Below are 16,994 nucleotides of genomic sequence, written 5' to 3' on the forward strand. Positions count from 1 at the left end.
GGGGGGGTTAGTTAAGAATGCCTTTCTGTCTTGATCAGAGGTATTTTTCTCTGAAACTTTTTGCTAAACTTGGCTCCTCTGGCTTGAAAAACACCGGATCTCTGGGAAATCTCAACACAGTGCATTTATTAATGGTCTCTAATGGTCTATCATCAAAACAGAACTCATAGTAATAATTAACTTGTTGGAAGTATAACGAATATAATTTATGAAATTTTACTTATTGAAAACCATTTTCCCAGTGGGGAAAAAACCAGCCATTAAGGTGCATGGGATTCCTGCCATTGATTGAAACAGGAAGATCCCATGGCTTAATGGGTGCTGTCAGCCCCAGACTGGGGCCCTCGGCCCCTCGATATGGGGCCTGCCTGGAGCAGGGAGCTGCGCAGGCCCCTCTGGTGGCCACTCCCTCGGCAAAGCCCTGGGCGCCCCACCCGCCAGCCCCTCGTGACCTGTGCACTCGCTCTTACGTTCCCTTTGTCGATCTCCATTCCTGGACTCCCCACAGCTTTGATTGAGCTGATCTGGAAACTTCCCCCGCTGTCCTTGAGTGGGCGCTAGGTTTTGCACCGAGTGTCAGTTTTCCTGTCTGGAACTTAAATTCTAAAACTAGGATTTTCAGGGAATTGGTCAGGGAATTGGGGCAGGTGCTTGGAAGACTTCTTGGGTCATATTACGTTAAAAGAATAATAATTAGGGGCAAATGCTAAATAAGTATATAACTATACTGTGAGGCGGCTCTCTTAGGAAAAGAGATGGATAGTAAGGGGCATAGCTCCTAAAAACGCAGACCTGGTTTGGGTTGCCACGATATATAGTTGCATGTTGTGTTGTCTAAGAGGGGCTTTTTCTTTCTTTCTTTCTTTTCTTTTTTTGTCCTTTTTCCTCCATCTATACAAGTGAATCCTGCAAGATGTGGTATTTAGAGCCAGTATAAATTGTTCAGGTTCTGTAGTGAGCTCTTTCTTGGTGGGAGGGTCTTTGGCAGCGGTGGTGGAGGGCTTGGAGGACGAATGTGCACAGGAAACTGCCTCCCATCTGCTGTGCCTGGGAAGCGTAGTTCCCACGTCATTATCCTGCCTTTTTAGAAGAGAGTGAAACAGATTCAGTTTAGCAGTGCATTGCTCTTTTTGGACTGTTCATATCCATAAGTTATATTAAAAGAAATACTGCCTGTGAAACTTGTTTCATGCCCGCTACATAAATGAAAAGGATTATTCTCAATTATGCCATTTTTTTGAAAAGGGTAAATAATACTGCAGGTAGACACAGTGGGTTGCATTTAATCTATCAGTGGCACTGTCTACCCTTCAGTTATTTTCTAGTTCGCCGCCAACCTTTGGTTTTCTTTCCAATGTCATCATTATATTTCTTCACTTCCTCTCTCTTCCTCTCTGTGGGAAAGTAGTCGCAAACGGCTTGTTTGCTCCAACTCTAGTACGAGTGGCTCCCAAGAATGAGGCAAGGAAGGGGTCAGCTGCCAGACGGGGCCCCTTCCCACAGTCACTGAGTAATGACTGTGAGAGCTGCTCTGGTCATGGAAGTGAAGGCTCTGCCCCGGGGACAGCCTCACCTCCTTGTCCCTCTCTAGGGGAGAGCACGAAGGAAGCCTCAGGATGAAGACAGAGCTACTGGTGCAGATGGATGGGCTGGCTCGCTCAGAAGATCTCGTGTTTGTCTTAGCAGCTTCTAACCTGCCCTGGTAAGAGATGTGGAGAATACATTTTGAATATGTTTTCACAGAATATACATGAAGATACTACAGTGAGCACTTGGGGCAAAGCCTCGTTGTTTAGTTCTAGCCCTGGAAGGTTAATCTGAAGGCTTCCCTGTTCAAGTCCTCAATCCTTGCTATCTGTACTGTGAAAGAATCTGCCTTAATAGAAGGTGTGTAGGCCACAGCTACCACTGACAATATTTAAAATGGACATTTTGAGTTTAAAGACAATTTATTTGCTATGTTTAAACAGGACTTTGGCAGAGAACTATAAAATGCTAAAATATCCAGGACTCAAGGAATATTCCAGAAATAGTATGTTTGGATTTTAACAGTATTCAATTTTTTTTAAGATAGGAGGAAAATATTTTCTTGAATGTTGCACAGTAAATAGGAAGGTAAATAATCTCTAATTGAAAATATAATCTATTTTCAGAGTCTTTTATTCAAACTGTATCCCAGAATGGTTTAAGAACAATTCTAGAAGTGGAACTGGGAAATAAGAGATGTTGACTAGGGAAAAGCAGTATCTACTTGGAGAGTATATTTAAAAAATAATTATAATCCCTTTATAGTTCCAAGAATATTTTCATGTACATTATTTCTTCTGAGATACAGGTGAGACAGGAGACAGATAAGGAAACACTACTTTTCCATTGGCAGAGAGGGACCAAGGTCAAGGAAGGTCAACCCACCCGACGTCAGCAGCAAATGTGCAATAGAGCTCCAACTTGTGACACCCTTACCTGAACACTCCCATCCATTTCTGTTTCCACATTCAAGATGACACAAGAAACTCTTCTGTAGTACATGCTGATCATATGGGATCCCAAAGCAGAAGTCACTGAAAAGAGATCATGATGTTTATGTGTAATCTGTTATTTTAAATATATTCGTAATTTAAACCTGGTTCTACCTCCCCACAAGTTTATAAGACATTCTCTAATGTGCTAAGGTGTTCATCATTTTGCATTTTGAAGATACAGGTTATTTACAGACAATATCAAAGTGGGGTCCAGAGACATGTCATTTAAGTGTGGTTGTGGAATCCTCTAGACAAAGAATTTCTGTTCCTTCATCCATTTGAAACAGGGTTGGTCATAAGACTTCTCTTATGTCCCAGGAGAGGGTGTGGGAAAACAGTGAAGCTCTGTGCACGGTGCCAGGAGGATCTATGCCCCCAGGGAGACCTACACATTTTCTGGAGGAATAGAGGACTCTCTGCTCCCAGTGACAGCTAGGACTTTGTTTAGGAAGAGACTGTGCTGCCACAATTTCCCTAAGGTAAACCCCACAAATAAAATGGTTCACAGGGACGGGGAGGGGAGAAAAGGCTAGCAAACAATACAAAACTAAATTAAGGGAGCTTAGAAGGGCTTTCCTAAAAGAATTCCTCTCAACATGTCAAATGGCAAATACACATGTGCTTTTGAGCTTGGGTTCTTTTATATCACAGATTGCTTTGTTACAATGCACCTTGCAACCAATATGTTCTAACCTTACACATTACCGGGATTAAAAAAAAAACATTTTATTATGAAAAATTCCAAGCAAACACTAAAAAAGAGAAAAAAGCCCAAAGAACCCACCATTCCACAGTTTCAGTAACTAACAATCTTGCACAGTTGATTTCATCGATTCCTGCCTCCCCCCTTCTTTGCTGAATATCCCAGATTACTGTTATTTCTCACACATATGCTTCAGCGTACATCTTTAAAAAATAAGGACATTTTCTTACATCACCAAAATGCCATTATCACCCCCAACAACATTAATACTAATTCCTTAACATCATCTAATATTCAGTTTATATTCAGGCTTCCCATATTGTTTCAGAAATGACTTTTTACAATTGATTTACTGAATGGGTATCCTAGCAAGGTTTGCATTTTGTAACTGCTTGTTCTTTTGAGTCTCTTTTAACCTAGAACAGACAAAGCCCCTTCTGTTTTTCTCCCCATGTGCCATTGACGTGATTGCTAGGGAGACTGTCCTGTGGAGCATCCAAACTTTCTGGATTTGGTCATTGTATCCTTATGGTAGTACTTAGCTTGTTTCTCTTACCCATATAAATAAACTAAATGTTAGATTGACTAGATTCAGGATCAATATAATTTTTTGGCAAACATACTTCATAGGTGATGCTCTGTGTATTACATTGCATTACATTCAGAGGTAGGTAATGTCCTCTGGTCCAGCTTTGGGTGAAGCCAAGATCGATCAGTGGGTTCAGGTATACAGTTCCCATCAATGGTTTTAGCATCCATTGATGGCTTTTGTCTGAAGCTCTTATTTCACTAGGGTGTGAGTCTACCATTCCTTCTGGTTGAGAGTTCGAATTCTTCTCTATAATTGAACTTTCTCTCATCCAGTAGGGTTATTTTGTTGTCCTGAAATGTAGTTCACACTACAAAATCAGGATTCTTTCTCTCTGATTTTTTGGGCCATGAGTTGGTACCCTAGTAACTTCCAGAGGTAACCAATAAGCCAGGTGCTCGCTCTCTCTCTTTCTCTCTCTCTCTCCTCCCCCCTCCCTTTCTCATCTAATTAATGACTTGTCAGGAATAACCTCATTAGTTTTTTAAAAACTTTTGTTGAGATATAACTCACATACCGTACAATTCACTCATTTAAAGTGTATAATTACAATATAGTTTTAACTATATTTATAGGATTGTACAACCATCACCATAATCAATTTTAGAACATTTTTTTTTTACCTTCAAGAGAAATTCTATATCCATTTGCAATCACCTCCAACCCTCAGCACTAGGCAACCATCAATCTACTCTCTGTTTCTGTAGATTTTCCTATTCTCATGAATGGAATTATTATGGTAACTCTATGTTTAATCGTTAAAGGAACTGCCAAACTGTTTTCCAAAGTGCCGCACCATTTAACACTCCTACTAGCAATGGATGAAGGTTCCAATTTCTCCATATCCTCATTAACTGTTGTTATTATCTCTCTTTTTTTTAAATATTTTATTGGGGAATTGGGGGAGGGGAACAGCGTTGGGGAATCAGGGAAGGGGAGCAGACAAGTTGCTGTCCTTTTGTTCTTCAGTCTAGTTGTGGAGGATGTCGCTTCACTGGCCCATGTTGGTATGATCATTGTGCTCTTCCCGCGTGAGGCAGATCTGTCGCCAGCACTAGACAGTTGCTCACTGTGGCCCTTGGCAGCTCACGTCGGCTGCCAGCCACTCACGGTAGCTTACGGCAGCCCACTGCAGCCTCACTGTAGCCTACACCATCGCCGGCGACTCACTGCAGCCCAGCTCCAGATGGAGCTATTGTTCACTATCTTAGCTGTAGAGGGCGCAGTGTCACTAGCCTTAACGTGCTCAGAGCTGGCGTCCCAAGCCAACTCTTAACCAGTGTGCCACTTGGCCGGCCCATTATTATCTTTTTGAGTATAGCCATCCTAGTGGATGAGAAGTCGCATCTCAGTTTTGATTTGCCTTGCCCTGATGACTAATGATATTGAGCATCTTTTCATGTACTTATTGGTCTTATCTTCTTTGGAGAAATGTCTTTTCAAATCCTTCATCCATTTTCAAATGTGTCTTTTCATTATTGAGTGATAAGATTTGTCTTACATAGTCCCATATATATATGAATATAGAAGTCCTCTATCCGCTATATAATTTGTAGATATTTTCTCCCATTCTGTGGCCATTAGTCAGGCCTGCCTTCCTTCCTTCCTTCCTTCCTTCCTTCCTTCCTTCCTTCCTTCCTTCCTTCCTTCCTTCCCTCCCTCCCTTCCTCCCCTCCTCTTTCCTTTTTCTCCCCTCCCTTCCTCTCTTCCTGAACTTTTTTTGTTCCTTTTTCTCTCTTTCTGCCCTTGCTAAACTTCCCATGTCTGTCCTTCCCAGGCTTGGAGCTTTTTAGAAGACCCTACAACTGGTTATTCTACAATGCTGCCTAACAGAAATATAACGTGAGGCACACATATACTTTAGAAGTTTCTAGTAGCCACACTAAAAAATATAAAAAGAATCATACAATTAATTTTAATAACATATTATAGTTGACCCAATATATCCAAAACATTATCATTTTAATATGTACTCAATATAAAAATATTGCGATATTTTACTTTATTTTTTCATGCTAAATCTTTGAAATCTGTGTATATTTTACACTAACGGCACATTTCAATTTGGACTCGCCATATTTCTGTGTATATTTTACACTAACGGCACACTTCAATTTGGACTCGCCACGTTTCAAGTGTCCAGTAGGTACATGTGGCTGATGGCTACCATACTGGACTGTGCAGATCCAGAGACTAATTTGTCTAAACCCATGTTGCTGTGGCAGAGATTGATAACTGCCTTCCAACATTCACTACCCAAAATAGAATTTTAGGGTTCTACTTCTTAGTCTCTCTCTGTTCGGTGTGGCCACGGTCAAGTTTCTTTGCTATTTGCACAAGAGGAATGGCCCAGGTTCCATTTGCACATTCTGCTCCAGGCCTGGAATCAGCTGTTGATTCATAGAGTCCTGCGGATTATTTCCCGTTAATGGGAAATGATACTTAGAAAATCACAGTCTCACAATTAGGGGTGCTTGCTCCTTGCTACTGGATTACCATTACTTTTTTGCCTTTTGATTGGGCAGAGTAGGAAATACATAGTTTTAAAAAGAAGCAAATAATGAGTTCATACTAGTATTTTCCATTCAAATTTAAGAGTACAAGGTTTCTAGTTCTTTGATTTTATATGTGTATGTTTTTTCTAATTATGAATCTCTTATTACTTAATAATATTAATGTAATGAATATTCATTTTACCTAATATGTAAATCTATTTTGTATTAGTGTGTATAACAAAGTTTCTCAGTAATAACACCAATACTATCATGACCGTAACAGTTTGGTGAGGAAAATGGTACAGACCTGGCCTAACTAAGACGAAAGTGCTAATTCCGGATTTCTCAGCCTCAGCACTATTGACATTTTGGGTCACACAACTCTTTGTTGGGGAGCAATCCTGTGCATTGTATGATGCTTGAGCAGCATCCCTGGCCTTTCCCCACAAGATGCTAGTAGCACCATCCTCCAGTTGTGACAATGAAAATATGTCCCCTACATTGCCTGCCAGATATTTCCTGGGGGCAAACTCACCCCCAGTTGAGACTCCTGGACTATTAGAAGGAATTGACAGATATTATATAGAGACAACCTATCGTATACTCCACAGCTAAACTCTTGGGTTTTTTCTTTAAGAATGCCATAAAATAACTGAACTTGGTTTCCTTACAAAAAAGGAGATATATAAATTGTCCTGTATCTTGATTTTTTTAAAACAAAATATTCTGGAGATCCTTCCAAATAAATACAGAAAATTCTTCCTTATTCCCTGTATAGCTGCATATGTCCCATTTAGTACATATGGTAATCTATCCCAATCACCTAATGATGGGATATGAGTTATTCCTACTCTCCTGCTATTAAAAACAATGCTGCAATGAGTAACAGTGTGCATATATCACTGTGTATTTGCCAGTGTGATCTTTGGGGTAGGTTCCTGGAAATAGAATTGCTGGGTCAAAGGGTTAATGTACATGAAATTATAGTAGAGATTGCCAAATTTCCCTCCATCAAGGTTGTACATTTTGTATTCCCACTAGTGTCCTGCTTTTAATCCTTAACATTATAGTAAGAACATTTCTAATGTCATTAAATAATCCTTGAAAATTGGATTTTGTAATGGCTGCCCCAAATTCCCACATGTGAACATACCCCAATTTAGTTCATCATTCCTTTCCTGTTGAACATATATGATGCTCCCAACTTTTTTCTATTATAAATAACACTGTAGGGAACTTCCGTGAAGAAAACCTTGGACCAAAATCTGGTTATTTCTTTAGGACAGATTTCTAGAAGTAGGATTACTGTATCAAAGGGTATAGATGTTTTTTAAGCTACTTGCTACATATTGTCCAACTCCTTGTCTGAGGAAATAGTATATTTTTATCAAGAATATTAGGACAGACCTTTATCTTGATTTCAGAGTCTTAGGTGAGGAAATAAACTTATCTGATTCAAGCAGTCTGTCCTTCTGGGAGAAATAATTAAATCCTATCAAACCACGTAAAAGCCCAGTCCTAAAATCCCAAAAGAAATTCTCTACGGTTGGGTGATGGTAGTTCTCATCTGTAGCATCTTACAGGGCACTAGGCTATCCTTTATTGCTTGTTAACTTACATTTTCCCAAGACAACTCCATCTGTCTCACAGGGGCAGTCACGTTCTCCCTTCTCAGCAGCAAGATGGCATGCAGCATCTTTGTTTAGTCAGTGCTTCTCCTCCAAGGAGCACCTTCCCTGATCTATAGCCTCACAGAGAGGAGAAGAAGGAAGCCAGAAATAACAGGTCATCTGTGTAGCTTGATGCGTAAATAAGCAGTCAGAAGAATAACACACGTTGGTTGCATCTTTAATATTACCCCTTAAAGTAACAGCCACGTAAGAAATGTTTAGCGAGCATAATTAGGGCTAATGTGACCTACTTCGATGGTTGAGTATTCATAGTTTCAGGCCTAGGAGTCCAGAGGGAAACAAAATACTGAACAGGGCCATTAAGGCCAACGCCATCTTTAGATGTCTATGTAACCTGACAGTAGTTTGTACAAATAAGGTTTGAAAAATTGTGTGTGCGAAACATGTTGAAACTCGCCTTTTTCTTGCTATATTTGCAAAAAGGCTAAAAATTTCACAATCCCTCTTTAAAATCAGACATCTGGTATGACCAAATTTTAGTAAAAAGAAAACAAAACCCCAAATCCTAATATTTAGAAGAGAGCATAAGATCTAAGAGATTACTGCATTGGGAATGGGTAGGAACGCACCTGTATAAACCGACTTCTTCCTATATGAATTCTCTCCTCTCCAGTATGATATTTCTATTGAAGTGTATGCATGTGATTGAAGAGCTCAGCAGACATACCCCCAAAAATTGTTTTTCCCACAATAACTCCCATGCATCCCCTGGGTTCCAGCGAGAAGCTGGCCCAAGTGGAAAATGTAGGTAGGAGTCAGCCTATGCAGGGCTCACTGTGGGAGACATGGCAATCTGCAATGATTTATTCATTGGCTCCCCACCAGCTACCAAAGAATAAATACAGCAATTCCTTAACCGGCACCTTCAAGGATTGCCATGACCAGTCACTTCATGTTGGTTATGGACGTACTGCAAAGACTGCTTACAAAACTTTGCTTTTCTCCAATCATGCTGAGACAGTTTGCACGGAATATGGTTGAACTATTGAATGAACGAACTGGAATTATATTTGGTTTCCAAATTCTGTAAAATTTGGGATGATCTCCGTCCCAGGAACCAAATGAAGACAGTTCCTGAAAGCACCCCGGAAGGTTTGGCCCAGGAGCCCAGGAGTTCAGGTGCAAGGCCTCATAGCCTGTGTAAACTGTCCAGGTGTCCAGGCTCTGAGGTCTGTGCGCCTTCTCAGTGTCTCACATGTCACTCTCACTGGTTACCTTTGACCTTTGAGGCAAAGAGAGTATCAGATAACCAAAATAAAGAAGACAAGGGAACAGGCTAACTAGTCAAAAATCAAAGTGTCAGAGCTAAAGAGAATGTCTCCTGGTTGCCACAGGTTAAATTTTTTCATATAAATATATTGGCATAAAGAATAATTCCTGGGTACATTCCATTTGTCCTTTGTTTCCTCCGTTGTATGATTCTATTATTATTGATGTCATTAAAAGTGCATTCATCAGGACTGGCTGTCAGAGAGTTGCACTTATTTTGTGCCCACAGGCAGTTTTGAGGTAAATCTGTTGCTTTAGGGCATTAGCTGATCAATACAGACATCGATAGTGAGGGACTGGGGACTGTTTTCCCACCTCCCTCTGCATGAAGTCACTTAGGATGGAATGGGGAGACCAAGAAGAAGGTGCCCCAACAAAAGAACCTTCCTTTTGCCGTCCCTGACCTTTTCAGGTGGGGTCAGCTTGTCTAAGGAAAGGCCAGGGAAGAAATATGGCAACTGCTGATCACCCCTAGCTCTGCCATTTTTTCAGCTTATTCACTTTTCCTTCCTGGTTTTCAGTGTGATCCCGTCTTATTTTATCTTTGATTCTTGCAGCCCAAGGCCAAAACCTCTCTATAATTTACTTATAAGTAGGAGTTTGCCTAATTCATTTCTGTACATTGAAGACTTACCAGTGACAGTACGCTTGGCAAGTGGTCAACATTGCTGAACTAAATTCCTAAAATATGAGTTTAATGGTTTCTTTTCTCTAGTAAAAGATCTCCCACTGCCCTCTCTTCTTTCCTTCTCCCCACTCACCTCACCCTCCCCTACTGCCTGCTAACTATCTAAATCACCTCTGGGTTCATTCAGACACACTCAGGTATTCTATCAATTTCATCTTCTTGGAGACATGTCTTCTAGAAACTTCTTACCAACTCCAAACTGAACTGGTTGTCCTCTTCACCCAGGATATAGAGGAGACCCTGGGACCTCACCTCATCAACCTGGGAAGGTCCTCCTCTTTCTGTGTCAAACTGTTTCTTAGATTCCATGTGGCTCTTTGGTTTGGTTTACTCTCTCCTTTTGGTGCATTCCTGATAAAGGGTACATAGGAGATAAATTTTTTTTTAGACTTTGCATGTTAAAAATATCTTTGTTCTGTCTACCAACGTAATTAAAGGTTTGACCAAGATATATACATTTCTACCTTGGAAATTACTTTTCCTTGGAATTTTGAAGGCATTGTTCTGTTTGCTTCTAATATCTCACATTACTAGTGAGAAGCCATCCTTGATCCTTCGTATGTAACCTTTCTTCTGTGGATGCTATTATAATCCTCTCTTCATTCTCAGGGTTCTGAACTTTACCCGGATGTGACTTAGGAGTCTGCCTGCAGTACCTGTGCTGGAAGCAGAACAGTGACAGAGACAGGCTCTAGAGTCTTACTTCTTGGTGTCTGACCTCAAGCAAGCTACTTAGTCTCTGTGCCTCAGTTTGTTCATCTTAAAATGGAGATAATAGTACCTACCTCATAGGGTTGTTGTGAGAAATGAATTAATATCTGTAAAATGCTTAAAATAGTCCTTACCACTTAAGAGAGTGCTATTTAAACATTACCTTTTACTAACATTTCAAATATGAAAGATAATCTCCTAACAGTTCTGCAAAGTGTCTTTGACCCTCTGCTTTAAATATGCATGTTGGCCTTGAGAGGGGGAATTGTGCAAGGGAAGAGGTGGTTGAGGCTCTGATACGAGATGAATTTCAACAGGGTGAAGCTGATAAAGAAACAGGTAACTTATTCCTGGTAAGGAACCCCTGGACTATGGTTCTCAGCTCAGGATTGGAGGAATAATAGGTAAAGAAAAGACACCATCTTTAAGGAAATCTGGCCACTCCAATTTAGGATTCAGATATGCTTCCTGAAAGGGTGTTTTCATTTTTTAACTTAAAAAGAAATAGCATGACATAGATTCAGAATGAGAGTAAGAAAAATGGGAGGATGCTTTGGAAATTCTCATGTCTTTATGAATGAGAAATATCTGGTGAGGATGTTTTCATGGTTCCTCTTCATTAATGAGCAAGCCAGACCAACACACAGGCATTTGCTAATTTCTATACTAGGGAATCAAACAGGTGTTTCCCTCCCTGCTAGGAACTTGAAATTTTAACATATAAAGAGTTCACAGACTCACACTCAAAATGATCTGTTGATAACAAGAATGGTAATTCAGGGTAACTAAAGAGCCCCAGTTAATGAAGGAAAACTCTCCATAATAATTCCAAATAACACATAGAATAAAAAAAATTTAAATCACCATTTTGCACCACTCTCATGAAATAATTGACTCAAAGTACATTAATAAATGCTAAAGCCATTAGTTGAAAGGGGATGGAGAGGGGCCGGCCGAGTGGCTCAGTTGGTTAAGAGCTTGCTCAAGAGTGCGAGCTCTGAGCAACAGGGTTGCCGGTTCAATTCCTGGCCCGAGCTGAGCTGCTGCTGAGCTGCCGCTGAGCTGCCAACAGGTGGCAGGATGGCTCAGCATACTTAAGGCTTGCAAAGAGATGTTTCCCTTACAATGGAGAGATCCAATGTCACTAGAAGATCCCGGTAATTAAACACCACATCACTAACAATGAGAAAAACCAACAGGCGGAGCCTAATAAATATGAAAACATGTTGATATACTTCATCCATGAAATAAACCAGACAAAATTTTTACCCTGATTCTAATTAAGCTTTTAGAGCTAACATCCATCTTAGAGAACAGGGGATAGAGGAACTAGTTACATGATACCAGGAGGAAAGCATCAGGGGAATTCCGGTTGTGGGATCTTTTACAACTAGTCTTATCTCTTCAAAGGAGGCAGGGCAAGAAGGCTCGTCTGAATTGTGAGATTTACGAGACATAATCATATGTAATGCGTGATTCTTGATTGGATTTTGGTTGGAAAACTATATTTTTGGCATGATTGAAGAGATTTTAATATGGAATGAGCATTAGACATATTATACCATCAGTGTTAATTCTGTTAGGTGTCATAACAGTGCTGTAGCTATGTAAGAAAAGGTCCTTTAGTGGGGGGAATGCATGCAGAAGCATTTAGGGGTGGGATTTTATGATGTAATTTACTTTGAAATAATTTAGCTAAATAGATGTGAAGGAGATATGGCAAATGTTAACTGTTATTGACTCGAGATGGTAGGTATATGGATAGTCATTGTTTTATTCCACTTTTTTGTTTGAAAATTTTATATTAAGAAATTTAGGGGGCCAGCTGAGTGGCTCAGTTAAGAGCTTGCTCAAGAGTTTGAGCTCTGAGCAACAGCGGTTCGATGCCCGGCCCCAGCTGAGCTGCCGCTGAGCTGCCAAAAGGTGGCAGGATGGCTCAGCTAGGGAAAAAAAAAGAAAGAAAGAAATTTAGGGTGGGGTGGCCAGTTAGCTCAGTTGGTTAGAGCATGGTGCTGATAACACCAAGGTTGCCGGTTCAATCCCCGCATGGGCCACTGTGAGCTGCGCCCTCCTTAAGAATCAACTATGCCATTGTAGCATGAAAGCAATGTGTAACCAATGACCATGGCTGTTTCCCAATAAAAAAAAATTTTTTTTAAGTAAGAAATTTAGGGAAATGGCATGCAGATGTAAAATAGCATCAACCTGGCCTGATAATGTTTTGGAAGGAGCACCAGTGAGTATCACCAAGGGCCACATGTGCAGTGGGGACTCTGGAAGGAGCATTCGCTCTTTGAGTTCACCAGAGCGATAGAGTGAGATGGTCATTTGCTCCAGAACGTATGAGAATCTTGGACTAGTGCCCAAGTTATTGTCAGGAATAATTTACTCACTGGCAGGGTCAGACTGAATAATTCATGTTACGACTGCAATGGGAATTGTTTGGTTGTTGTTAGTTAGATTATTTCCCCCCAAATTAAGTCACCTAAAACTACCCCGCTTTACATGAAGTATTTTGGGGGATGTATTTTCTTTTCTTTTTTTAACCAATTCTTTCTCCCAAACAACATGAGGTGACTGTCCTACCCGCTCAGGCATAGACGTAGAGGAACAGTTACAATGCACAATTGCTTCCTGCAGTGCCAAACTGTTCTTCAGCTGCAGTTGTTGCTAAGGAAGTGAGTTTTCTGCCCCAGCTAGTTCCTTGATCTGATGTGATTTCAGGGAGCTGGACCATGCCATGTTACGGCGCCTAGAGAAAAGGATTCTGGTTGATCTCCCCAGCCAGGAGGCCAGGCAGGCCATGATCCACCACTGGCTGCCCCCTGTGAGCAACAGCAGAGCCCTGGAGCTGCGCACGGAGCTGGAGTACAGCGTGCTGAGCCAGGTACACAGCCTGGAGGGCGGTATCTGCAGGCCAAGCAGGCACAACACGTCTTCTAGGAAGGGTCTTCTCAGGAGCTGCCTGGAGCCTCTTCCTTGAATCACTTAGAAAAGATCCAAACTCCCCAGCAATGCAATGGGCCTCTTCTTCATGAAAGAATGAGCTCTTTGTCACTGAGAAATATTATTCAAGCCGAGAGAAACAATGCGAGTACTAGAAACAGCACAGGGTTTACACTGAGAGAACCTATTGTTAAATCCTGGCCTTGCAGGCAACTTCCTAGCTGTGTGACTTCGGGGGAAATCACTTACTCTCTGAGCCTCAGCTTCTTCATCTGTCAAGTGGGTAACAGATACACCACAAAGGATTACTGGGATGATTTAATGAGTCTTCCACAAATGGAAAAGCTCTAGGTACTTGTCTGTTACCCCCATTGGCACTGGTATCATTGCCTCCTCTGAGTGGACACTTAAGACTTGCTGTTCTCTGAGGTTCCTCAAAGGCAGGCATGATCTTATTTACAAGGACAAAACCGTCTACTAAATTTGATCATCCTTGGGTTTGCACACAAGGGCCCCATTAGGCTAACTTGGGTGGTCCAATCCTTTACCAGCATCTTATATCACGTATTTGTATAGATTTAGGAAGTTGTTTATGGCCCAGTGTCTTAGGTTATTCAAACAAATGAGTGGCCTCTCTTCCCCCAAGCATTCTCTATCAGGAATATTTGCATAGCATTCATGGGGGGCAGATACAGAATCTAAACAGGGGCTCTGCCCATAAGGATGTCATCAGCACCAGCATTCTGCCTGCTGACCAATGGCTGTTTTGCGGCTGTTTCAGGAGACCGAGGGCTACTCGGGCTCAGACATCAAGCTGGTCTGCAGGGAAGCAGCTATGCGGCCTGTGAGGAAGATCTTCAATGCCCTTGAGAATCACCAGTCAGGTATGGTTGGGATCACAGCAAAGGTGCTCTGGGAGGGAAATCTGTGTTTACAACTCCAACTTTTACCAGCAGAGGGAGCCTCGCTCCCGTTCTTCGTGGCTCTTGACGCGCACAGGTTCTTGGGTCCACGGATCCTTCCTGCACTCAACTCTTCCCTCCTCTGGTGTTCCGTTTTGGATCAACTTTACCCCTCGATGATAAACTCCTTAGGGCTTGGGCTTTTATTTCTCTGGCACACTATGATGTTGGGCTGGATCCACTGCAGCACTATATAAATATTAAATAATACTTTGGTAATGATACATTTCAGTCACGTTTGTCTGGGCTTCAGGGGCTGAGTTGCATATTAAAGAATTTGTTTTCCCCAGCCCTCTTTCGTCTTGCCTCTTCTGCATTAACCATTAAGAATGCTGCATTATGCATTGTCTTGAAAGAAGGTCTATTAGCATTTCAAGAGCATTGATCACCATAAGGTCGATGGTTGTGCTGTTACTGTTGTGTTTTTATCCAGAGAGCAGCAATTTACCTGGGATCCAGCTGGATACGGTGACCACTGCTGACTTTTTGGATGTGCTAGCTCACACCAAGCCTTCAGCAAAGAATCTGATGCAGAGATACTCAGCCTGGCAAAGCGAGTTCGAGTCTGTCTGAAATCACATTTACCCTGCTCTGGCCATGAAGACAACCACAGAGGCCTCCTGGTTTTTAGCGTAAGCGGGAGAAGAACATAATGACCGAAACAGAAAAAAAAATATTCTTGAAGACTAATTTGGACAACTGTATTGTTTGGGAAATGTGATATTTTCATTAATTTTTCATAATTGATGTCAGCAAAAAATTGAAGATTTCAATTATAGGTAATACGTGCTATTGGGTCATGCAATAAATACACTTTTCTCACAATTAGACTCCGTAAAATTTTGATGAACAATTTCTTGTGGTGTTCCTCGTTTGTGAACTGGTGTTTTCATTTTGAAGATCAAGATGTAGCGAGGGAAGTTGTGTCGGAAAGCACATGGTGGTTCTGAGTTGGGGAGCCAATCGGAAGCTCCGCTTGACAGATCATCTGACCAGCTGACGGTTCAAGGGTGGATAAGACGGGAACAGAGGAGGAAATGTAGAGTCTATCGTTTTTGACAATATTCTGAATCTCATCAGTTCTCCCTAATTCTGACCTCAACCAGTTTTATCAGCAGCAAACCCCTATCAGACTAGGCCCCACTCGGAAATGTTAGTGACCCATCTGGAAATGTTAGTGACCCATCTCTAGAGATGACTGTTTTGAGTCTAGAGAGCAAACAGTGGTGACTAGCACACCACCACCACTAGCTACCAGTCCGAGCGTTTTGAGTTCTGGCCCCTAATAGCATCTTTTGACTCCACATCTCACATCCCATGTGCTCTGCCCTTCCCTTGCCATTGCCACAGCACCTTGTTGGATCAAAAGCTTAGGATGGGATACCTGAGCTTCTGGAATCGTCATCCTGGGTCTCCCCTGTCCCTAGGCTCCTCCCCATCTCCTTGTGGGTTCTACACAGCCAGAAGCATCTCCCTCAGAAGCCCACAGTCTGAGAGGCATCTACTTTCACTCAACTCCTGATAAATTTTGAAGGCTTCCACTAAATAATGTCACTCCGATCCCCAGCTAGAACTTACCTTTGGTTAAGTCACCTTCTTTTTGCTTCCTTGCCTTGTTTTCTTCATCCCTGCAAGACAGGCTCCTCCTCCAAAGAAATACTTCCAGGAAAGAGGACATTTTGGATAGCTAAATATTCCAAAGGACTTTACCCTTTTAAACAAAAACAAAGCACTTGGGGGGTATTGATTATTTTGAGTGGAATATTCTCAAATGCCTCTTAAAATGTCATTTCATGGAAAATGTGTTCAAATTGACAATATACCCTAAAGAACGAATTTGAAATAAAAAGATTTCATCTTAGGATATGCTAAACGTACCCTTCATAATCATTAGGTATTACACTATGCTGTACTAGTGATACCTAAATGAATAGGTCTCTAAGCTAAAGGGCCTCCCTCTGTGCTTTGGGGTTATTTCCTTGGTCAGGCTGCCAGCAGACATTTCTTGTAGCTGTTAGTCCATTTCCTTGTGGCCGCTACCATCCTTTCTGATTTCACAGTATCGCAACAGCTGTGAATTTGCTGAGGTTGGAAAGCAGAGTGTGCACTGAACATGTTCTGAAGAGTGAACAGGTAGAGGGGCAGAGGAGACACTCCTGCGGATAACATGCTTTGTGACACAACATTTGGGCCTTTTCAGCTCACTGCCCATTCGTTTCTGACTCCAGGTTAAGTATGGTTTTGCCACTCCTCACAGCAAATACATGGAATTTTCTTCCACTTGTAAAACCCAATGTGTACTTGAAACATCTCCACATCCTTCCTACATTCCTTTTAAGAATCTCCAAGTTCATCTTTGTAACACTTCCACCTACATTTAGGCACATATTCAATCCTCCTGTCCTCTTTCCCTTGGCA

General features: G+C 41.5%; 1 protein-coding gene, 1 long non-coding RNA gene and 1 other non-coding gene across 3 annotated transcripts in view; 2 read left to right on the forward strand and 1 right to left on the reverse strand.

The window, feature by feature from the left end:
• The window catches only part of KATNAL2 (katanin catalytic subunit A1 like 2), a 35,372-nt gene extending 20,090 nt beyond the window's left edge, over positions 1 to 15,282 (forward strand). The window contains exons 11-14 of the mRNA XM_019652711.1: positions 1,592 to 1,702; positions 13,393 to 13,555; positions 14,396 to 14,498; positions 15,010 to 15,282. Of these exons, the coding sequence (XP_019508256.1) occupies positions 1,592 to 1,702; positions 13,393 to 13,555; positions 14,396 to 14,498; positions 15,010 to 15,149 (517 nt within the window). The 3' untranslated portion in view covers positions 15,150 to 15,282. The remainder of the gene's footprint in view (positions 1 to 1,591; positions 1,703 to 13,392; positions 13,556 to 14,395; positions 14,499 to 15,009) is intronic.
• On the reverse strand, positions 226 to 2,556 carry LOC109388197 (uncharacterized). The gene is made up of 3 exons (XR_002125158.1): positions 2,464 to 2,556; positions 1,574 to 1,699; positions 226 to 1,080 (listed from the first exon to the last, which is right to left on the reverse strand). It is a non-coding gene; the product is annotated as an uncharacterized LOC109388197 (long non-coding RNA).
• On the forward strand, positions 12,649 to 12,722 carry TRNAI-GAU (transfer RNA isoleucine (anticodon GAU)). The gene has a single exon. It is a non-coding gene; the product is annotated as a tRNA-Ile (tRNA).
• Positions 15,283 to 16,994: the final 1,712 nt, after the last annotated feature.

The sequence above is a fragment of the Hipposideros armiger genome, unplaced genomic scaffold, assembly GCF_001890085.2.
Source record: "Hipposideros armiger isolate ML-2016 unplaced genomic scaffold, ASM189008v1 scaffold_186, whole genome shotgun sequence".
NCBI lineage: Eukaryota > Metazoa > Chordata > Mammalia > Chiroptera > Hipposideridae > Hipposideros > Hipposideros armiger.